The 24387-nt window shown below is 46.9% G+C and overlaps 1 protein-coding gene across 1 annotated transcript in view; it reads right to left on the bottom strand.

Moving 5' to 3' along the window:
- LOC120383987 (butyrophilin subfamily 1 member A1-like) overlaps positions 1-22947 on the bottom strand; it is a 29355-nt gene extending 6408 nt beyond the window's left edge. The window contains exons 1-6 of the mRNA XM_039502322.1: positions 22840-22947; positions 19241-19862; positions 12163-12273; positions 8187-8534; positions 5450-5731; positions 904-1008 (exon numbers count right to left, since the gene is read on the bottom strand). Coding sequence (XP_039358256.1) covers positions 904-1008; positions 5450-5731; positions 8187-8534; positions 12163-12268 — 841 coding nt within the window. The 5' untranslated portion in view covers positions 12269-12273; positions 19241-19862; positions 22840-22947. The remainder of the gene's footprint in view (positions 1-903; positions 1009-5449; positions 5732-8186; positions 8535-12162; positions 12274-19240; positions 19863-22839) is intronic.
- Positions 22948-24387: the final 1440 nt, after the last annotated feature.

Raw genomic sequence — 24387 nt, 5'->3', positions numbered from 1 at the left:
TGGCTGCTCTGCAAACACACACTCAGAAAGTTACTGTGTCTTCACTACTGTCACATTCACCCTTGTGCAGTACTAGGACTTCTGGGGACATATCCCAGGGTTCTTTGGGCTACGCTAAGCTGAGCCAGTCTACGATTCTTTTCCAGTGATTTTTGGGAGAACTTGTCTGTCCTTCTGGGCACCCAGGGGAATTATGGGAAGGAACTGGAAGACCAAAAGAATTCTAGTGATTTAGCCTGAGCCCTCACTGTAATACCAGCCTGAGTGAAAGCACAGCCCCAGCTGTGTGAACTAGCCTGGGTGGAAAGGACCACTGAACTCAGGCCAGAGGGCTGTGTGTGTGAATGGAAGATGAGGCTAGGAGCAACATCTGAGCGAAAGCCTGGGCTAATTCTGAAGTCAAGACATACCCTTACATTCATTACACAAAAATAGAGGCAATTCAAATCAGTGATGACATGACAATTTGGGCCTTATCCATGTTGCATATTTCCACTTTATATAACTGTATTTTGGTTCTGCATTCTAGATCTCAGCTGTAAAATCCAATAGACTAAATTTTAAGTTTCTCCTTTGTTTTGTTCTTAAGAAATGGTAAAAGAAAAAAAAATGGAGCTTGGATGAACATCCCCATATTTAGGATGCTGTAAATTGGGAACCCTTTGTTCAAATCATTTCCAATTTTGCAGAACAAAAATCACTCTAGGGCTATAATTTTTTTGTGCTGATATCACTGTTTTGGGATTTTAGAGAGGGGGACAAAAACAGACTTTGCAATAATTTGAAAATAAAGTAACAACCCTTAAATATGGAGTCATCACCATCACTATATAACATTAAAACATCTATTTATTTATTAAGAGAACAGGTCTTTTTAGTTTACCTCCTTATTGAATGTATTACCTTTTGTTTTCAAGTGATAAATTAAGAGGCCAATAAAAAAACCCTGAATAACCAGGATCGTGCACAAAATGGCGATCCAGGGAGATTTCTTCGGGAAAAAAAGTTCTGGAAAAAAAAAATTGAATTGGCATTATTTTGGAAGCAAGGACAAAGGTCAAATGGTTTTTATTACAAATATATGCATGTACAGCAGAATTTGGGTGAGACGAGGAATCACAGATGGCCCTGTTTAAACTATAAAAGTGATCAGAAACTGACTTAGAAATGGTTCTAGCCAAGATAATTTTAAAAATTATATATGGTATCAGTGAGTAAGCTGGCTTGGCGTGATTCACTGCTGAGATATTGTTCAATGCTGTGATATCATATATAATAATTCATTATAGTTGAAGTGAATAGTTTTTGACAAACAACTCATGAGATAAAAATTACCCACACAGAAAACTTTGCTAACACATATTAATGGTTCAGGGTCATGATTTACTGGACACTCATGGGGATAAATTAAAGCTTTCCTCTTTCTATGCTTAAAGATTTTGTATGATGTGAAGGATCTTTGTTTAAAAAAATTCCCTGTGATGTAATACTGAGGGATAATAACAAATAACTTTGCTCTAACATAGCGCTTTTCATCGGCAGATAAAGAACTTTACAACCTTAACATTACTTTTCAAAGATTCCAGTGGAGAGAGTTCCTTAGTTTTAGTTTGTTTGAAGGTACACTGGAAAGGATCCCTGTTCTAGAGTAATCTGCTCATCAAAGTATGCTTATTAGACTTCAGCAGGGCTGTCCCACTGAAATAAACAGGGGCAGTTCACACCTCTCGGAGCTATTGTTTCAGGCTCTCTTCAGACACAGGCAGGCACCAATGCATTCATTACACTGAAATCACATTTGGAAGGTTTAATTCAGAACCATACATGTTAGAGTGGTGTTTTTTAAAATGTAACTTTAGATGCTGGAAAACAGGTGTGGCAAATAGACAGCAACATTATCATAATACACCGGGGAACGTGACTTTGGATTGAGGGCTGGCAGTCAGTTTCACCCAGACTATCCAGCAAATAGTTAAGAATAACAAATACATTCCTAGAAATCAGGACAGTTCATGAAAGATTCAATTCCCTTAGACTGTTTAAATTGGCAATGAACATTTATTCTGACCAGTTAAACTGGTTTTATTCTGTACACAGAGATGGGAAACCACACCTCTCCCCATCCTCCTGTAGTGGAGTGGCTGCCCCACTCCAGCAGAATAGGGGTTAAAGGCAGCCCTGGAGAAGGATGCAGCTGGGATAAGGAGTGATAGCAGCTGAGGGAGTAGCTGACCACAGGTGTGGCCAGCTCAATCAGGGTCCAGCTGGCCCTGATAAGAGGGCTGGGGGGCAGGAGCTGGAGGAGTCTAACTCCAGCCTTGGAGTGGGAAGGACCTGGCTGCCTGGGAGCACAGGGTACCTGGAGCAGAGCACTGCTGGGGAAGGGCAAGAGAATTGAAGGAGCTTCAGCCTGGCAACTCCCCAGGCTGAGGCCTTAGTAAAGGCCTAAGCAGGTACTGGGGCTGCAGAGGGGCAGCCTGGGGATAGGCAGAGGGTCCAACCGCCTTGCCAATGATGAGTGGCCATTACAGACTGCAGAGAAAAGGGGGCTAGATGACGACTGGCAGTAGCCACTGAGGCAAGGGAATGGGTTCCCCTAGGAGGAAGACCCAGAGTGTGGGGCAGCACCCCAAGGTAAGGGGCACAGGGGTCCAGGAGGGACACGGGGCCTGTGGCAGGCGAGACACCAACCAGCAGAGGGTGCGCCAAGAGCTGGAATTGAGCTAATTCCTGAGGTAACCAGCAGGAGGCGCTGTGGTGGTGAGCGTTCACTCTGTTTTGTCAAAAAAAAAAAAAAAAAAAAGTCTGCCTCACCTACAGCTCCTTGTACAGACTGGAAATGCTGCTCTACCTGCCATAATCACTGTGTGTCAGTGGCACCCATCTGCCAGACACATATCCACTCTTAGTGAATCCACACCACACAATCTGTGTAGGCTGTTTGCATGGATTAAACCTGAAGGCACCTGAATGCACCATTAATATAGTCTTACAAGTTCTTCTCCTTGGATTGACACCCTGTTCAGTCTTTCAAGACATGCTTTAATGTCATTGAAGGGCCAAAATCCATGTGCTGTTTATGTAAAAACATGATACAGGCTACATCAGCTCTTTTTACAGGCCAAAGTCCAGAGTTTGGCCAAGAGGCCCAGAAAATAGTGAACAATATTAGCTAAGAGAAGCAGAACAAACAAGAGACAACCTTATCTTTTACTAATATATGCATGGTCAGCAGAACACCAGATGGGGAGCAGTAACTGGCACTCTTATCTGAAGCTGCAAACAGACCAAAGGAATGAAAGGGGCCCTGTGTCTGGGTCAGTGTATATTCCTCTGCAAGAGGAGGTTGCATTGCTCTCCCCACACACCAACCTTGAGTTCATGGAAGAGGTTCAAGCATGTCAGTGTGAGTTATGACCTCCTCCCTTCTCCCGCCCAGATACCAGTGTCTGCCTTTAGAAACACAAATGAGCAACATGAAAGAATTTCTATTGCCATGTACTTTTCAATGTCTTTTTCCTTTACGCCCCAGGTATGTACCTGTTGGACAATCAGAACAGCTACTTCATTCCTATGACCCCAAATCAGAATTCAACATATTGTGATAGACCCAGGCCAGGTGGGTAAAGCAGAATAGCTGAAGGCAGATATACTGGCCACTGGATTAACAGTTTTCTGTTCCCTGACTGACCAGAGCAGGGGCTGCTCCAGGCTAATGAGAACACCTGACTCTAATTAACCTGTAACGAGTCAGGTGAGGCCATTCAGTTAATGTGACCACCTGACTCTAATTAAGGCCCTGCTGATACTATAAAAAGGGCTCACTCCAGTCAGGCAGAGAAGCCAGGGAGCCAGAGGAGAGGAAGTGTGGCTGAAGGGCTGGTTACTGAAGACACCCTCAAACCATTGTTAAAGGAGCCCTAAGGTAAGGGTGAAGAAGGGAGAAGCAGGAGAGCTGTGAGGAAGTGGCCCAGGGAAATGTAGCAACTCTGGCAGTGAAAGGTTGGCTGCCAACAACTGCTACCATTAGGGTCCCTGGGCTGGAACCCGGAGTAGAGGGCGGGCCTGGGTTCCCCCCAACCCACCACTACTGGAACAGCTCCTGGGAGGGGAAGTCAGGCCCCTGTCAGGACAGGAGGCTGAACAGAGACTGTGGGAGTTCTCTCACCAACCTCCTTGCTGGCCTATGATGAACAGGGCTCAGTAGACTGTAACCCTGGCCCTAGAGAGAGAAGGGCTACGTGGAGGGTCACAGTGAGCCACTGAGGCTAAGCATAAACCGCCTAGAAGCGCAGGACCCACAGGAGCAAGGTCAGAGCTCTGCCACAATATATATATTTTATATTAATACACTTTATACATTGTTTAAAGAAAAACACCTGTGTACTAATTGTATGTTACTTGTTAACCTGAAACCATGGGCAGAAACATTATGTAATCTTTAGATGACTGGCTACTGTGCTTATCTTGTCTTGCTGCTAGATCTATCGCAGGGCTTGGGACCACCCACCCTATCACTTCCTTCCACCCATGAGAAAAAAAAAAATCTATCTAATTCATTGTAATCAATTGTTTGGCAGTGTCCCTGAGCCTGATAAGCAAAGTGACACGCTGCCGGCGCTGTGTGTAATAATCTCATGTGCTTGATTCTAGGCAGCGTCCATTTCGTTCCTTCAGTCATTAGCTTTGTGCTGTAGTTTCTTTGGCGGGGAGCTGTGGCAAAGAGCCAGAGAGTTCGCCCTCTGCCTTAATCTCTCTCAGGAGAGTGAATTATTGGGGCAGAGCTGCTCCCAGGAAACAAGGCCGTGGTGTCTGAGCTGAAATTTCTGGCAGAGGGTTTCACCTGCATGCTGTTTGTGACCATCTCATTTCAAGGACTGATGTATGTAGCATAAATAAAACATGCTGCACTTAGAATATCACCAAGGCAGAGTCTGGGTGATCTCTCCTCCAGTGGGCAGCAAACCTGTGAGGCCGTGAAATCTGCTACTGTTCAGCTGTGGGGAGACAATATCTTGAGAAGGAATTGGGCACAATAAGAACATAAGAATGGCCAGACTGGGTCAGACCAAAAGGTCCATCTAGCCCAGTGTCCTGTCTTCCGACAGTGGCCAATGCCAGGTGCCCCAGAGGGAATGAACAGAACAGGTGATCATCAAATGATCCATCCCCTGTCACCCATTCCCAGCTTCTGGCAAAGAGGCTAGGGACACCATCCCTGTCCATCCTGACTTATCATTGATGGACCTGTCCTCCATGAACTTATCTAGTTCTTTTTTGAACCCTGTCTTGGCCTTCACAACATCCTCTATTTGAATAGTTATGTACCATTCAATCACTATTCATTTGCATACATGATAATGCTTACTGGCTGTTTCTAAGGTAGTTTTCATTGGTATAGACACATTTTAACATTGTTACCCACATTGTGGCTTGGACGGTAACTGACCTGCTACATAAATTCTTGATTCCTTTTCTTGTTTGAGGAGAATGCTCCTAATGGAACAGGAGATGTTCTGGTTTGAGGCTTCTGTTATGATTATAGAAGCTTCTATTTCAAACAGGCCATTAACCTCTTGGAATTTTCTTTCAGACAGCAACGGTACATCTCCTCCAGTGAGATCTCTCCAGAAAACCTCAGGCTCTGGGTACCACCCGGCCGATCGGCACACCACTCGGATCCCTCCATCCTGATAACCCTCAACAGAGAGGAGAGGAGCAGCACCTAGAGCTGGAGGAGAGTGGAATAAAAAACTGTTTCAATTTTATATTCTGCTGTGGTGTTGTAGCCATGTCGGCTGCAGGATATCAGAGAGACAAGGCGGGCGAGGTAACACTTTTATTGCACCAACTACCATTGTGGAGAGAGACAAGCTTTTGAGCTTACACAGAGCTCTTCTTCAAGTCTGGGAAACTAACCGAGAGTGTCCCAGGTAAATACAAGATGGAACACTCCGAGTTAGGTTCCCAGACCTGAAGAAGAACTCTGTGCAAACTAGAAAGCTTGGCTCTCTCCCCAACAGAAGTTGGTCCAGTAAGAGATATTACCTGGCCCAACTTGTCTCTAACATTAGAACTTATATCAATATTCAGCATAAGGAGTAAGTATTTAAACCTTCAGCACAACAAATGCATGGGAATGCTCAACAGAAGCAGAATCGAAAGCCATCTAGTGACTTGGGAAGAAGCTCAGACTGAAGCAAGAAACCAACAAAGATGCAAGGCAGCGGTGAAGGCCCTCTGTGCCACATGGCATAAAGTGCATAAGTCAAGTTAGCCATAAAAAGGCACTTGTTTGGCTTAGGGGGACAGGGTTAGAACAGGACAGGTAGCTGGATCAGCACTAACGGGCTCGCTAAAAGTAAAAGCGAGGATGCCACAACATGGGCTTCATTGCCAGCTGCTCCAGCGGGTATGTTCCCAAGGTGGTGAAAGCTGCTCTGAAGCCCGGGCCCTGGCATTCTCACTTCTAGTTTTAGCAAGCTAGCTACAGGACAGTTAGCATGGGTATATCTACATGAGGAACTATCAACGCCCCTGGCTGCAATGCAGACAGCCCCTTAGTTTCATCCACTGTTGCTGACAGATGCTCAGGATGTGCTGAGAGAGCAGTGAACAAACACCTGCTCTTGGATGGTGACAAACTAATGGGAGCCATTAGGCCACTTATTGATGGCCACTCTTTTGAAAGAGTAGGGTGCCAGGCAGAGACGACCTGTGCCTGCCAATAGGGGGAGGGCAGAGTGAGGGCAGCCGGCTTCAGCAGTGTTAGTGAGCATGCTCAGTCTGTGTGAGCATGCTCAGTACAAGCCAAGTAGCAAATGAAGGGGGGGGGCGGATGTGACCCCCACATGCCCCACCCCCAAGCATCATCTCTGATGCTGGTCCCTCTTCCACAAAGAAATTAGACCTCTCTTCATAATTGGAGTCTTAGGATATTCAAAATCTTATCCATCAGTGCCCATTTTCAAATCCATTTTAGAAAGTAAATTGCTGAGAAAGTGCTGAGGAGACATCTACCGTCACACCGCGATTTCACAATTTCCCAAGATCTGTATCAGCAGAGCGTGAGACAGGTGATGGAAAAAGTGTTAGTATCTGCAGCTGAATATATCTTTTAATGACGTATTCAAGAAGGCGTCCTGCAGATTTCAATAGATCTTTCAGTGGCCTTTATGATCAGGGACCACGGCTCATCTCTGCTGCTTCTCATGGATAACCTGATTCCTACAGTGTAGTTCAATCATTTTCTTCCTTCCTAATGAAAGCAACCTATGCCCGGGGTTCTCAATCTCTCTCTCTGAGGCCTCCCCCCCCTACAAACACAGTATAAAAACTCCACGGCCCATCTCTGCCACATCAACTGTTTTTCTGCATATAAAAGCCAGGGTCAGTTTTAGCAGGGCAATTACCCAGGGCCCCGCGACACTCAGTTCCTCAGGCTTTAGCTTCAGACTCATACAGTGGGACTTCAGCTTTCTGCCCGGGCCCCAGCAAATCTAATGCCAGCCCTGTTTGGTGGTCCCCCTGAAACCTGCTCGTGGCCCCTGCAGGGAGCCCTGGGCGAGAACCACTGACCTAGATGATTAAACTTTTTGCCTCGCCTGATTCAAGGCTTGAGCCAAAACTTACTGAAGATGTTACACTCAGCTTGAAAGACATTGGCAAGCCTCCCGTTGATTTCTAAGGGCTTTAGATCAGGCCCTCAGCATGTACGTAAAAGCAGTGGACTTCACTGTGATATGAGATATTTTGATTGAGATGCACCATTACTTTGCTTTTTATATTCGTCTGCACCTCTCACTGAATAATTATTCGGTTGTCTCTCTGCTGCCTCAGTTTCTGACAGCATTTGGGACACAGAGAGAACTGGGTCTGGCTGAATAAGTGAAAGGCTAACACAATGCTGATTGACCAGGAGAAGTCTTTAGAGGAATGGGGCCTTGTGGTGTGAGGCTCCTTTGCTGTCCGTGGGGGTCTCAAGATATACCAACTCTCTCATGGCTAGCCACCCAGGAGGATGTACCTCTTCCTCTCTTAGGTGAACCAAAATGAGTAGAAAGAACACCTTAAGTTTAGAAACACACATGTCCAAAGCTTACAGCTTATTTGGTACTGAGCTCCAAATGAGAAAAAAGAACACGCAAATGCTATCGCTAAAGGAAATACAAGCACAAGCTACTGACCTGCCACCTTCAGTTCCATATGGGCATCTTTATAAAAGGAAGTTGATTCAAAATAGCACACGTATCGTCCCTCATCTGTGGGTCGGATATTATGTAATCTCAAAGCAATGCTTCCATTTCTGATGCCGTCTTTCAGAAACTCTGTCCTTCCTTTATATTCTGGCATCTGAGATTCAGTCTGATCCTTTCCATCACGATAGCGATGCACAAGGAAAGAGTAATCGGACCAGAACCATCTCACCTCCATGGTCTCAGCACTCATCGGGGGAGACAAGTGACAGGGTAACACAATGTCCTCACCCACAATAGCAATGACTGGTTGACCCGGTCCGATGACTGTGAACTGGGCTATGAAAAGTACCACGACACAAGGAAAATAAACTTTAACAAATTGAGACTATCACATTGCTCTATATAAATCCATGACACGCCCACATCTTGAATACTGCATGCAGATGTGGACGCCCCATCTCAAAAAGAGATATATTGAAATTGGAAAAGGTACATTAAAGGTCAATAACAATGATTAGGGGTATGGAACAGCTTCTGTATGAGGAGAGATTAATATGACTGGGCCTTTTCAGCTTGGAAAAGGGACAACTAAGGGGACATATGATTGAGTTTATAAAATCATGACTAGCGTGGAGAACATAAATAAGGAAGTGTTCTTCAGTCCTTCCCATAACACAAAAACTAGGTGTCAAGTATCAGAGGGGTAGCCATGTTAGTCTGGTTCTGTAAAAGCATCCGACGAAGTGGGTATTTCCCATGAAAGCTCAGGCTGCAAAACGTCTTTTAGTCTATAAGGTGCAACAGGATTCTTTGCTGCTTTTACAAAAACTAGGGGTCATCAAATGAAGATAATATGCAGCAGGCTTAAAACAAACAAAAGGAAGTGTTTCTTCACACAACGCACAGTCAACCTGTGGAACTCTTTGCCAGAGGATGTTGTGAAGGCCAAGACTATAACAGGGTTCAAAAAAGAACTAGATAAATTCATGGAGGACAGGTCCATCAGTGGCTATTAGCCAGGATGGGCAGGGATGGTGTCCCTAGTCTCTGTTTGCCAGAAGCTAAGAATGGGCAACAGGGGATGGATCAGTTGGTGATTGCCTGTTCTCTTCATTCCCTCTGGGGCATTTGGCTTTGGCCGCTGTTGGAAGACAGGATACTGGGCTAGATGGACCTTTGGTTTGACCCATTATAGCCATTCTTATGTTCTTAAGGTGAGCGATAAAAAACATATAAATGGTTACATTTGATCAGAGCTGGCCTCCTATTATTATGAAGCCACTTGGTTTCTGATTCAAGCTAAATTTTCAATCCTTTCTAAAATTTACATATCGTAGAACCTCAGAGTTATGAACACCAGAGTTACAAACTGACCTGTCAACCACACCCCTCATTTGGAACCAGAAGTACACAATCAGGCAGCAGAACCCCTTCCCCCCCGCCCCTTCTCCCCTCCCCAAAGAAAAGAAAAAGGCAAATACTGTACAGTGCTGTGTTAAATGTAAACTACTACAAAAGCAAGGGGAAAATTTATAAAAAAGATTTGACAAGGTAAGGAAACTGCTTCTGTGCTTGTTTCATTTCAATTAAGATGGTTAAAAGCACCATTTTTCTTCAAAGCTGTGTTAAGTCAATGTTCAGCTGCAAACTTTTGAAAGAACCACCATAACGTTTTGTTCAGAGTTACGAACAACCTCCGTTCCCCAGGGGTTCACAACTCTGAGCTTCTGCTGTACATAGTCAACTTGGAACTGGCCACAGCTCTTTGGGGCTTGGTGCTAATTGGTGCTCATTTTCTCAAGTGGTTTACTAGTTTCATTTCCCCCACAATGACCTGTCCTTAAAATCTCAACCAGTTGTAAAATGCCTTTTCTGCAGAGACAGAGACAAAAAATAGGAGGGAGGATCCACCCAAAACTTATATCACTGGGTTTCAAGAGTTGAAACCAGAGGTGAAAGTAAGCCTGTATGGGCCCTTTAAATTGCCACAAGAGCCTCGCTGCTGGAGCCCCCGGGTAGTGGAGGTGGCCAGGAGCAAGCTGTTGGCAATTTAAAGTGCTGGGGGCTCCGCTGCAGTAGCAGCGGCTGGCCCTTTAAATCACTGCCAGAGCCCCGCTGCCACTACCCCAGGGCTGTCAGTGGGGCTTGGGTAGTGATTTAAAGAGCCCAGGGTGGTAGCGGCAGCCGGAGCCTCAGGCCCTTTAAACGGCCACCCAAGCACCGCTGCCAGAGCCCCGGGGTAGTGGTGGCAAGCCAGGAGCCCTTGGGCTCCTTTGGGAATTTAAAGGGCCCAGGGCTTCCAGCCGCCACTACTACAGCTGGAGCCCCCGCCTCTTCTGGTCAAGGCCACAGCCCTTCCGGTTGAGGCCCCGTCCCTGCTCAGGACTCCAGCGTACTGGTAAGTCCTGTAAGTTACTTTCACCCCTGGTTGAAACCAAAATATTAAAATGCTGTTAGTTTGGTTTTGACTCTGCAATCTGAGCCAAGTGTGGTTTGCAGTCACCTGACAGCACCAAGCAGACTCAGCAAACTCAGCTGGCCCTCAGGAACTGGTGGTGAATGCACTGCGGCTATTCCTCAACTTAGTTGGTAGTTGCCCTCATGAGACAGCAACAGATGATGCGGAAGAGGCAGGTGTCCATCTACTTAGATTTCCCCCCCTGCCCCAGGCGATGGTATCTGTACTCCAGAGGAGCATGAATGAATTGTCAGCTAGGTAAGTAGTACTGTCCTCATCTTCCAAATGGGCAAAGAGAGGCTCTGAGAGACTGATTTAGCAAATATTTCCTTCTGATGGAATTTCTTTGTTCCATTGGGGGACCTAGGTACTCTCATCGCTGTACCTCCAATTGTTCTGTGCTGGAATGATTTTGATTCTGTTTTTGCAGCTGCTGTACTTACAGGGAAAATATGCAGTACAGGTTAAAAAATTTCTGCTAGAAAGAACGACCAGCTTTTCAAATATTTAAGTCATGTATATATTTTTAAGAGGTGAAGAACGGAAGATTTGCCATTGCATTTGTCTAGAAATGTATGCCCTAGATTACTCATCCAATCTGAACATATATAATTTTCTCTGCCCTCTGCAGGTGGCTACAGACACATCACAGCATGTAATCCTCCTCTAGCAAAATTTCACATTTTCTCATACCAGAGAGAAAACAAGAGGAACTTTTCAATCAGTGCACCTTAGTCTTCTTTGACAAGCACTGCTATTTCGTGTGTTCAGAATAACTCAGCACCAAATTCTTCCCCAAGTACCATTACAGAGCTACCACTCAATTTCATATACTAGCATCCCAGGTGCAGGGGCAACAGAGCAGACTTAACAACATAAGAATGGCCAGACTGGGTCAAACCAACGGTCCATCTAGCCCAGTGTCCTGTCTTCTGACAGTGGCCAATGCCAGGTGCCCCAGAGGGAATGAACAGAACAGGTGATCATCAAGTGATCCATGCCCTGCCACCCACTCCCAGCCTCTGGCTAACAGCCATTGAAGGACCTGTCCTCCATGAACTTATCTAGTTCTTTTTTTTTTAAACCCTGTTAGTGTCTTCAGGTTGTGTGATGATGTTGTATGGACATGAAACAGCACATAACTATTTGTTTCTTGGTTTTTTGAATTGTGCACTTTGGTTTTAATTTTGGTAATAATTTTGCTGCAGCTGATGAATTAAAAAAAAATCAAAAAACAAAAATCAGGGAATGTTCCAGGCATCCCTCAGTAAAAGGCTGGTGATTTCAGTGAAGATCAGAAAACCATAAAGGGAAATGGGATGGCATCTGGCACATGATTTCTCCTAGGCTTTGATCAAGTGGTAGAATTAAGTAGGCTAAAGTGATCTTTTTCCGATACTTGTAATGTTGTTGTATAATTTTGTCCCTATATGCACCTTAACAGCTAAGCAATGGAATAAGTAATAGGGGGGGGGGGGAAGACAATGAATGAATGGTATTGCCCACCTGACTCCAAGTTGTGAATCGGTAAATTAATGAAGAAAACGATGAAACCAGGCAGAGAGACTCTTGCTGTGGAGCCATGGTGGAGAGACGATAATTTCATTTTCATTGTAACTTGATGAAGACAAAATGAGAATAAACAGAGTGTGCATAATAAGGATTACGTTATAACTAAATAAATCTGGTGCAGCACGTAAACAGCTCATTGGACACACTGATATAGAGATCCTGATTCAAATGTCCTGATGTTTTTATAGTACTGTCATCATCTGCATCTCCCCACAGTTGCTTAGCAAGGAGCCTTAACAATGCTCCATGCAGTAGAACCAGGAGTTAGTGAAGCACTATGGCCCACATCCACAAAGGTCCTTAGGTGCATTAATCCCAGATTTAGGTTTAGAGTCCCTGGACCAGGGGGAACAGACTTGGTTTCCCACCTCCCAGGTAGGTGCCCTAATCATTGGGCTACAGAATCATTTTTCTATGGCCCAATGACTATTTATTTATCAGAAGTGGAACAGCTTCACTAGCTGAGGTTGAGGGAGCTCTACGTCAGGCCAGCTGAGTGCTCAAACCACTGGGTTAAAAGTTATAAAATGGACTCCTCCTTCGGCCATTTTGTGAGGAATGAGGCAGGCACCTAATGCATTCTTCAGAAGAACGGATATAGGCACATACGACACACGACTCCAGGAGAGGAGTTCCCAGTCATGGAGTTAAGCAGAGACAGGCACCTCCCTGCAGCCCAGTGCAGCCAATTATTTTAGTTTATTATCCATTTATTGTGAGATGCTATGATTAATCGACATCATATTATATATTCATTAAATAGAGTTAATTTGTAGGATTATAAAAATATAAGATTGATCAGTATTTGGAGGGAATCATGTATTAGATACAAGTAAGACAAACTGAAATGCAAGAACCTGTAAGATGAGGCCTGCAAGATTTTATCTTAGCTATGTTAGGCCTTAGAGATAAGAAATGCTAATACAAATAAATGACCAAGGTGGGGGGATAGCTCAGTGGTTTGAGCATTGGCCTGCTAAACCCAGGGTTGAGAGTTCAATCCTTGAGGGGGCCATTTAGGGATTTGGGGATTGGTCCTGCTTTGAGCAGGGGGTTGGACTAGATGATCTCCCGCGGTCCCTTCCAACCCTAATAATCTATGAACCCAATGCCCCAAGATTATGGGAAAAGAGGTACCAAGTGGTAATAACTGGAAGATTAATTATAAAAATGCTACAAAAGCACATCTGTCTCCAACATGTGTCTTTACCACAGAATACAGGTGGTGCGCGAATGCGAATAAAGAGAACCTACACATCCTGTAGAATTCGGGTTCCCTTGTGTTTCTAGGAGAGACAGACCAATAAGGAAAAGAGAGTTGACACTCATGTACATGTGCAGAATGTAGGTATAGACAGAATCACATTCTAAAAAAAAGGGTGCCCAGGGTAGGAAAATTGAGCTTCCTATGGGAAAACTCCAGCAGGGACCAGCCCCGTACTGATGATCAATCCATGAGAGAGCCATCAGACTGTAACACCATCTAGGAGGATGTGAGTGTGATGGGTTGGATCTCAAAACCCTCCTTTGGGACTCCCACCTGATGTGCCAAGACTACATCCGAACCTGTTTTCCCTGGCAGCTTGGGACTTCAGTACCCTGCCTGGTTTGAGCCAGACACGCTAGCCTGCTACACAGACCCAGGTCTGAACCACATTGTCTCCAACACTCAGATGCCCACCTCCTAATGGGGTCCAAACCCCAAATAAATCCTTTTTACCCTGTATAAATCTTGTACAAGATAAGCTCATAAACTGTTTGCCCTCTATAACACTGATAGAGAGATAGGCATAGCTGTTACCCCCCCCCCCCACCCCTGCAGGTATTAATACATACTCTAGCTAAATTAATAAGTAAAAAGTGATTTTAAACACAAAAAGTAGGATTTAAGTGGTTCCAAGTAATAACAGACAGAACAAAGTAAATTACCAGGCAAAATAAAATTAAACATGGAAGTCTAAGCCTAATACAGTAAGAAAACTGAATACAGATAAAAATCTCACCCTCAGAAATGTTTCAATAAACTTCTACCACAGACTGGACACCTTCCTAGTCTGGGCACAATCCTTTCCCCTGGTACAGCCCTTGTTCCAGCTCAGGTGGTAGCTAGAGGATTTCTCATGACTGCAGCCCCCTTTGTTCTGTTCCACCCCCTTATATAGCTTTTGCACAAGGCAGGAATCCTTTGTCCCTCTCTGGGTTCCCACCTCTCCTTCTAAATGGAAAAGCACCAGGTTAAAGATGAATTCCAGTTCAGGTGACATGTCACTGTAAGACTTCATTACCCACTTGCCAGTACACAGGTGTGCTGGAAGACTTACAAGTAAACAGAGCCATCTACAGTCAATTGTCCTGGCTAATGGGAGCCATCAAGATTCCAAACGACCATTAATGGCTCACACTTTGCATAAATACAATAGGCCCTCAGAGTTACATTTCATATTGCTAGTTTCAGATACAGGAATGATACATGCATACAAATAGGATGACCACACTCAGTAGATTATAAGCTATGTAATGATACCTTACAAGAAATCTTTTGCATGAAGCATATTCCAGTTACATTATATTCACACTCATTAGCATACTTTCATAAAAATCACATAGAGTGCAATGTTACAGTGAGTATGTCTGTAGTTATAACTGGTGCATGGATACATTTAGGAATTGTATATGCTGTGACATTCATAACTTTGTTGACAACTGCTAAAAGATAGTGCACCTTGTACTTGTGATTGTAGGTCTTACTTGCCTATGGTTTCACATGCTTCTATGAGTTCTACATCAAACAGAGATAACTCTGTTGAACCTGAGACTGTAGCCATCTGAGCCAAACCCACGGTGGTATAATTAAATAAAAGGCTACAGAATTGGTGTGCAACAAGTGAGGCCATAAAGAATATAGAAAACCAACGGAAAGAGAAGTCCGAGAAAATAGATCAAAAGTTGTAATGGACAAAAAGGGACACTTCTTGTATGCTGCCTTTCATTTTATGTTGTTTTGTCTGTCTATGTGATGTGGTAAGCACTGAGCTCAGGGAAAATTTGCGCATAGTACCAAAATAAGGAAATAGGAGTTGTGTGGGAGGGTCCCAGCACTCACATGTGGCTAGAAACCCTATCAGGCGTGGCAGAGTGAGTCAGGTGGTTTGGCGTCATTAATAAACTCCTCAAACTTGTTAATAAGCGCCCAAATTTTGGACTCCTTTGGACTGCACCACCGACGGCGGATCAAGGAAAACTCTGTGGGGTACCTTGGTCACTGCCACTCCTCTTGGTGCAGTGGCGTAGCAAGGACAGGAAAAGTGGATGGGTGGGGAATGACGGGGAACAGGGGTAAGGAAGGATTGGGGCGCAGGAGGGATCGGGTGCCCTAGGGAGGAGGGGCAGGAGGGAAGGGGGGACCCACCTCCCTCAACCCCCTTACCGCTCAGCAGGCACCCAAAGATGAAGCTGCCTGGGGCACACATAGGGGGACCAGATGTCCCTGTAAAATCAGGACCGTCCCGATATTTAGGTGTTTGTCCCACGTCCCGACCGATCTTTGGTCGGGACGCAATTGGTCCCGATATTTTGCTCTGACGGCAGCACTTGTCTTTTTTTTCCCCCGCCCCCTTCTCTGCCAGCGACCCCCCCCCCCCCGCTGCTGTGTGCCAATATTTTCTTCCTCTCATCTGGTCACCCGGGGCACACAGGCGGGGGGTGGGGGGGCGCCCATGGAGCTCAAGCTCTGGGCTGTGTCCCTCTCCTGATGATGGCCAGGCACTGCTGCCCCAGTTTCTGGCTCCAGTGCTAGCCTACCCCCACACCTGCCCCCATGAGGTACACGCCCCACGGAGCTAGTGCTGAAGCGGGCAGGAGGCGGACATGGCCGGGTTGATGTACGCTGGGTCGGGAGTCCCAGCTGTAGATTCTGGGAGGGGGAGTGGGGGGCGGGTGGGCCTGGATGCTAAATGGGTGGGCCGCGGCCCACTCAGGCCCACCTGTGGCTATGATCCTGTCTCAGTATATTCCAGCTGTAAATGGCTGAAGGAGAAGTAAGGACAGTACCACCAGCCCTTCTCAGCAGAGGAAATCACTATGAAATATTTAATAGGAGCAAGGACGGGACGCCTTCTACTATTTTTCTAAGGGAAGCATAGAACAGAATAAAATACCCATTCAGGCATTTGTTGTGACAGACCCACAAACGCCCTTGGAGGCCTTTGTGCGAGACTACATTAAAACCCATGCGGGAGGGGTAGTGAGAAAACCAAGTAATGGAGTTCTTTGGGCACACACAGATCCATGGAATTTAAATGTGTTCCCTCTGAGAAGGAATTCTTTATATATATATATAAAAAAAACCACTCAAGAGGTGACAGGACTAGCCATGGATTGTGTATATGTGGTATGTCATATCTGGGGAAGAAGATTTAAGAGAAAAGTAGAGGCACTGGAGGAGGCGAGGCAAGCCTTATCCAAAGAGCAGGAAACCAGTAAAACATTAAAAGAGCAGCTTTGTCAGACAAGGGAAGCAAATTCCATACTCCTTTGTCAGAGGGATGGTCTTGCAAGAGACCTGACTTACAAAAGGCTGGTTATGAAATTATCATTTGGAGAGAGAAAGCAATGGGGCAAGAGTATTCCTTGGGGCAAGAAGTGAGAAGAGTGGACCTGGCTCACAGAACACAGGTATTAGAACAAACCTGTGACATTCTGGAGGACATGTACCGTCGTCAGGTAATAAATACTGAAGGTGAGAATGGGCCAACACCCCCAAGAAAATAAGGAGGATGCCTGTATAAAGATGGAGTTGCCACCTGTATATGTTGTGAATATAATTCCAGATATTCCAGTAATTATGGTGTGGTGAGGCCTGGGGAAAAACAACCCACAATAAGCAGAGGTAGAATCTCACCCCGACTTACAGACAGAGGGAAAATCAGACAGGAAGTGCAGAAGAAATATTGAACAATCTGGAGAGTTAGGAATAGAGGAAGAATCAGACACAGAAGATTCGGGGCCAAAGGGAGGAAGGGGAATGTGAAAAAAAGAAGAAAAAAAAGCAGTCAGCCGTGAGGCAAGGAAAGAGACAGTCACAGGCACTCTTGGTGAAAAGTCTGATGAGGGATTAAATATTGAAAAGATTGAAACAAGGAATGAACGAGAGCAAGAAAAAGGAAAATCAGTTACAAATGGTTCACCAAAAATTAAGTAAGCCGGACATGTCGTAGACCCATCCGCAATTGTGCCGCTTATTACAAGAAGCCCAGGGAACTATCGAAGTTGCTGTGAAGGCCCGTAAGGAGGCAATCTCTCAGGACAGACCAAAAGTCTTTGCAACCTGAAATTCCAGCAAGCAATTTTGATATCTTTAAGTCAACTGAGCCAGAAGCAATAACGAAAAGAACAAGTGGCATAACTGATCCTGAATCTGGTATGCCCACCATAGCCCAAGCCACTTTAGAGCCAAAACCAGAATCTCCACGGAAGCCCATGCCAATGCCAGACCTTTCTAAGGTGCCAGCACCTATCCCAGCCAAAAGAAAATGTAAACGGTTCCAGCAAAACTCCCTGTGACAAAGTGGGGGAACTTGTTATATTGTATGAGAGTCTTGCTGTTCTGCATGAACATTGTGTGCACCTCAGTTTCCCTGTGTATTACACCAATGCCTAGGTGGTTGGAATAAGGGTGTGTGACTTTTCCTGAGGCCCTCAGCGGCAGCTGAAGCTGCTCCAGCTGCCTGCACATAAGCGATGGACGGTGCCCTTCCTAACCTGAAAACCAGGAATGGGATGTGACCAGGTGACACTTTGCCCAGGAAGAGAGACAAAGACCAGGAGGAGGGCAACAGGCATGTGGGAGGTCACAGCAGTCTGCTGTTGGGGATGGGGGGGGGGAAAGAGTCTGAGGCATCCAGGTTAGGGTCCCCCCAAGATGGCCTTTGCTGAAAGTCACTGATTTCTGTGCTCGCAAGATCTGTTCTATGGTGTCTTCCTGTCGACTAATAAACCTTCTGTTTTACTTGCTGGCTGAGAGTCGCTGCTGACTGCGGAGTTGGTGTGCAGGGTCCTGGTGAACCCGCCAAAGGGAAGTGCACGGTGTGAACAGGAATGTTGAATGCTCTGAGGTCAGACCCAGGAAGGCCATAGCCGAAGAGGTTCCTTGCCCTGGGCAGCGTGCCCCGAGGGGAGTCACACTACCCAGACTCCTGGCTGGCTTCATACAGAGCAGTTACAGAGCTTCGGGCCTGTGACTGTCACTCTTCCCACCCAAACTGTCTACTGTAGAAGCTGCCCAGACTTGAGATACCAGTTCCTCTAAAGGGAAAGGGACTCCAGACCCCCCAAAATAACTATGAAAGAGGAGAAAGCATCAATTTCTAAGGTGGAGCCATTAGAATCCAGTGGTCATGTCTCTCCAATAGCCATGGTGAGGGGCAGCCATTTCTAACGGATTTGCCTTCACAGGAAGAGACATTTATGAGTGACAATCCCTGGGATGTGTGTATTTAAGTTTATTTGTGTTTAATGGCAAGGTATAAAATATATTTTAAAAATAGCTATCCCAACGCTAGGCAGACAATTACCAACACTATTCAACCGGGGGGGGGGGGGGGGGAACCCCACACACCCTAGAATTTTCACACCTCAACTCCCTGAAAACCTTAGTCCACAATAATATAACAACAACGATAAATCAATACATGCCTTTGTTTATTCCCCTGAGAACTTCAACTCTGCTTGAACATCTGTCTTTTTGCAAACTACTTCTACTGAGGTTTTCTTTTGGGGTGGGGGAGAGAAAAAGGGGAGATTGAAAAAGAGAAAAAAAATAGATGGTACGATGACAATCAGGGTCCAGACGCCCCAGAGGGAGAACGGGGGTGCCAAACCCCAAAGAATAAGAAATCATTTTGTTCGGTGTTAGTACTGCACCTAGCACTATAGGTCCTGACCATGACTGGGGTTCCCCAGTGCTACTACAATACAAATAAACAACAACAACTAAGAAGTAACCAAAGCTCACCTATCTGATGGATCCCAGGCAGATGTTTCCCAGCGTTTTCATGATCTCATCGGTTCTTACAGCTTCTCTTAAATCCTCATCTCTTCTCTCCCACTGCAAGCAAATATTTCCGTTTATGAGCCTGCGTAATTAGTTATTTAGAGCCGCTTCTCCTCGTGGATTGAATTGAAGGGTTTGGTTTGATTTCCACTGAACAGAAGTGTCTCTCTTGATGCTCTGACCCACTCAGAAAATAAACGCGGAGAAGTAACAGGAACAGGACAGTCATTCAGCCCTTGAAGACGCACGCACAGTCCTACCGAAAGGTAAGTTTCCATGGTGGCAGCAGGCTTATTTTCCAGGGAGCTCATGTTCAGCTGATTATCCACCAGGCTCTTTTCCAGATATCCCTCATCAGATGAAGGGAACAGGTTTGAGGAGCCTCTTTTGCTTTTCTTCAAAACCTTACTGACTCTTTTGTTTTTCAACTCTTTTTTCACCTCACTCCCAGAACGAAACTTCCCTTAGCAAACCAATAAAAAAATAATCTTGTTCCTCATCTGGCATTTATGGACATATTTTTATTACTGAAAGGTCTAAAGATCGAAGCCCAGCCCGTATCTGTTCTCAGGCAGGAGTCAATCTGTAACCAAAAGGAGAAGTTATAAAGTAACATGAGGTTACTTTATAGTTATAAAGTTATAAAGTTACTTTATAGTTATAAAGTTATAAAGTTATAAAGTCAGCTATAGAGTGATCTTGGCATAAGACAACACAGGTTGGAACAATTACTGTTCATATGAACTACAACCCAAGTCTAACATCAGCATTCTTCCAAATAAAGCAGAGGTCCCCAAACTTTTGAGGGCCATGCCCCACCCTTACCTCTGTCTGCACCCTCCAGGAGCAGGACCACAGCCATCGGCTGAGGCATGGGGTGGGGCCGCACCGAGACTGGGGGGCGGGGTGGGACCAGGAACTAGGGATGTAGCTAAGGACAGGACCGGGGCAGAGTTGGGAGCAGAGTGGGGCTAGGTGGTGCTCTCTCCCTGTCCCCTGGGGGCTGGCCTAGGCCCTGCCATGCCCTCCCCTCCCAACTTTCCTCCATGCCCCACTAGGGGTGTGTGCCCACAGTCTTGGAACTTCTGAAATAAAGGCTACTGATCACCAGGCACAATGCAGGGAAAACAATACACTGAATCAGTGGGAATACCCACCAGCTCCCCAACACGGCAACAAGCAGAACAATGAGGGGAAAGAACGCTTTTCAGGCTGGGGAGTTTTACTCTTCGGAAGAGACAGAATGTCGTGTGCGCACGATACGTATAGAACAGCCCATCTACATATACAGAACGGTCAGGAGACACATCTGTCATTTCTTTTCTTTTCTAAAATAGCATGTGCACCTTCTGCTGTACTCCATAAAAAAGCCCCTTTTTATACAGACAACCCACCTAGGTTTCATTGGCAGAAATCTGCCAACAGCAGGTGTTGAATTTATAATACACAAGTGTTACTTCCATTTACTAACCACTTTTAAGTTCTGCTCAGCCACCTAGGGCAGTGGTTCTCAACTGAGGTTACACATACCCTTGAGGGTATGCAAAGGCCTTCCAGGGGGTACATCAAACTCATCTAGATATTTGCCTAGTTTTACAACAGGCTACATAAAAAGCACTAGCAAAGTCAGTGCCAACTAAAATAAACAGACAATAACTTGTTTATACTGTTCGATATACTATACGCTGAAATGTAAGTACAAGATTTAAATTCCAATTGATTTTATAATTATATGGTAACAATGAGAAAGGAAGCACTTTTTCAGTGCTAGTGGCTGTGACACTTGTATTTTTATGGCTGATTTTGTAGTCATTTTTAAATGAGGTGGAACTTGGGGGTACGCAGGACAAATCCGCCTCCTGAAAGGGGGACAGTCGTCTGAAAAGGTTGAGAGCCACTGTCCTGGGGTATGAAAACTAGATGGTGAGCAATTCTCATAGGTACTCTGCATGTGTGCAGAGTAATTCATTTGCTGTGTGGTCATTAGGCTCCGCCTATCAGGAGAAATTAACTCTTTATTGAATGTAACATTTTTTAATATAGCTTTTCCTGATGGGTGCCACACACTAGCTGGGGCTGACTGTCAGAGAGACCCTCTAGAGCCCGCTCACAGCCACGATGTGATCCCCATGTGTGTGCAGAAATCTGTAGGTAGAATCAGTCAACCTTAAGAAAAGTGCTTATTTTTTCAGGGGAGCAGGGGCTGTATCTTAGGCTGTATCTTGGTCAAATGACCCCAATTTTGGATCTCCAGCCCTATCCCAGCCCCCCGTACGGCACATCATATTTCAACGCAATCCAAGCATACATGCTGAGTTTAAAGTGCTAAAAAACGCCATCACTTAAACAGAAAGGGCTTCTCAATTCTAACAACAGCGGAGCTGGAGTAACGCCCACAGACCCCGGCCGTGGGTGGGCCAGATCCAACCTGGGACCTCTGGAGCTAAATGCCTGAGCCTCCACCGCATGAGCTAAAAGCCACAGGGCTCTTAGCCAGCCCTGTAGCACACTCATTAATGCCTAAGTGGTGTAGGTGCCACTACATGGGACAGCGTACCACACCCAGCACTGGCCCTGCCCTAGAATTTGCCAGCTGTCTGGTTGGCCTGAGGCTTCTCTGTTGCACAGCTGGTCTGCGCTGAGGGCAAGGGACGGAGGTAACGGCTCCCTCCCGCCACAGGGGGATGCAGATGGGCAGAAATTGCGCCCACACTCCGGAGCGACAGGTTCTCCGCAATACACCAGAGCGAGGGCACCAGTAGCTTCAGCCTGGAGACATCCCATAGGGTTCCCTGAGGCCCTGCCTGGCTCCCCCTGCACAGTTTCACTCCCCTAAGCTCAGGAACATGCTTTGGCTGCTGTGAGCAGATAGGTGTTTCCCTCCCTGAAACGCTGAGCCGGTGGGAATAGAGAAGTGGAGGCTTCTATAAAAGGTGCAGAATTGGTAACCCGCACTGCTCAAAACTAACGAGTCAGCCCCACGTCTACCAAGGATCGTGTAATAAGCCCCCCAGAGCACGTGTCAATGTCTGAACTCCCCCTGCCAGGCCTGGGGTGTGTGGGTCACAGTTAGCTGCGCCCCCCCACACACACCTTTACCGAGCAAGGTGATTTCTGTCCCAGGGCACAAGCTCCCACCCCCTCCTCTGCCCGGCCCCCTGCCCAGCAAATAACCTGCCCGCCCCCAACCCTCAAATCAACCCCCTCCCCGCAGTTCTGTCCCCAAAACTGACACCTTGATTCTACCCCTCCCCCAGCCCCCCACAGCAGGGCGATTGGCCGGTCCGGTCAGGCTGCACCAGCCCGCACCGGAGAGACACCGACCCGCCCCTCAGGAGAAGGGGTGGGGGAGAACTGGGAGCGGTACAGCTGCTGCCCCTCCTAGCGGGGAAAGGAGCAAAACCCCGGACCCGCCCCCTGCCCTTCCAGGCACGGTCTGTCCTACCGCTCCCAGCTCCCCCCAGCTCGGCCCCAGGTAACGTGAGGTGGGGCGAGCACGGGGGGGATAATTTTACTTGCACCACTACCTCCCACCAGTTCCACCCCCACATCCGCCTCACCTCTGCTCCTGCGGCAGCGCCTGGGGCTCTTCACCCCCCAGCCCAGGCCTGGGGCGGGCAGTGGGGTCCCCTCTCCCCGTTGCGGGACGCAGCAGAGGCTAGGCTGGGCTGGGCTGAGCTGGCTGCTACGTGCAGTTGTGGGTGAGCAGAAAACAGCTGTGCGGCGGTCATGTGATTTCTGAGATTTTTCCCCTCTGATCGGTATCTGCAGTGCAGCAGTTTCCTGCCCTGGCTGCAGGGACCGAACATGCTCAGTAACGTCCGCTGAAGCCGCTGCCCTCACTTGCATCCCAGCCAGCGCCCTGCACAGCTCCCACGTGAGGAGGGGTTAATAAACCCGGGACTTTTCAGCATGGAAAAGGGAGGACTAAGGGGGGATCTGATAGAGATCTATAAAGTCATGACGGGTGTGGAGACAGTAAATAAGGAAGTGTTAGTTATGCCTTCTCATAACACAAGAGCTAGGGGTCACCCAATGAAATTAATAAGCAGCAGGTTTAAAACAAATAAAAGGAAGTGTTTCTTCACACAACGCACAGCCAACCTGTGGAACTCCTTGCCAGAGGATGTTGTGAAGGCCAAGGCTATAGCTGGATCAAAAAAGAACTGGATAAGTTCATGGAGGAACGGTCCATCAATGGCTATTAGCCAGGATGGGCAGGGATGGTATCCCTAGCCTCTGTTAGCCAGAAATTGGGTATGGGCAATCAGGGCTGGCCTAGGGAAAATGGAAGCCTGGGTGAACTTGCATTTTGGTGCCCCTGGCCCGTGTGGGCCTGGCATTTTCCCCATTGCCCCTAGTCCCCATGGGCTCCCCGCCATCCCTGCAACCCTAATCCCTGCACTATGCCCCCTTTGTCCCTAATCCCTGCATTCCCCTCCTGTGCCCCAATCCCTACACCTCCTTCACTCCTACCCTTGTACTTCCTGCACCCCTAATCCCTGCACTGTGCCCTCTTCACCCTAACCCCTGCCCCCTCCTACATCCCAACCCCTGTGCCCCTAACCCCTGCTCTCCAACCCGTGCACTCCCCTTCCTGCACTCTTAACCCCTGCACTGTGCCCCCTTCACCCCAACACCTTCCCTTTCCTGTGTTCCTAACCCCTGCACTGTACTCCCTTCACCCTAACCCCTGCCCCCTTCTGTGCCCCTAAACTCTGCATCCCCTTCCAGCACCCACATGGGGAAACTGAGCTGGATGCAGGGATGGAGCAGCTGGCACTCGCTCCCCCACTGGACTGCTGCTCCCCTGCCCCGTGCACCCCTAGGGGGCTGTGAGGGGGGAGCAGGGAATGACGGCAGGGGTCCCTGTATCCAGGTCACTCTCCCCACCTGGGCTGCATAAGGAGAGCATGTGAGAGCAGCAGCTCCTGATGCCTCACAGCAAAGCCCATATGTGACTGTGTGTTGTGTTGAAGGGAGTGTGTGTGTGGCTGAGTGAGTGTGTGAGCGCGTTGTCTCTTTAAGAAAGCACTCGGGGTCAGGTGCCTGAAAGTTTGTTCAGACACAAGCAGCTGCCAGCAGCTCTGGACCCAGAGAAGCAGCAG

Source organism: Mauremys reevesii, linkage group 15 (genome assembly GCF_016161935.1).
Source record: "Mauremys reevesii isolate NIE-2019 linkage group 15, ASM1616193v1, whole genome shotgun sequence".
NCBI lineage: Eukaryota > Metazoa > Chordata > Testudines > Geoemydidae > Mauremys > Mauremys reevesii.
The sequence above is the reverse complement of the archived record's forward strand: the minus strand, read 5'-3'. Positions and strand labels throughout refer to the sequence as shown.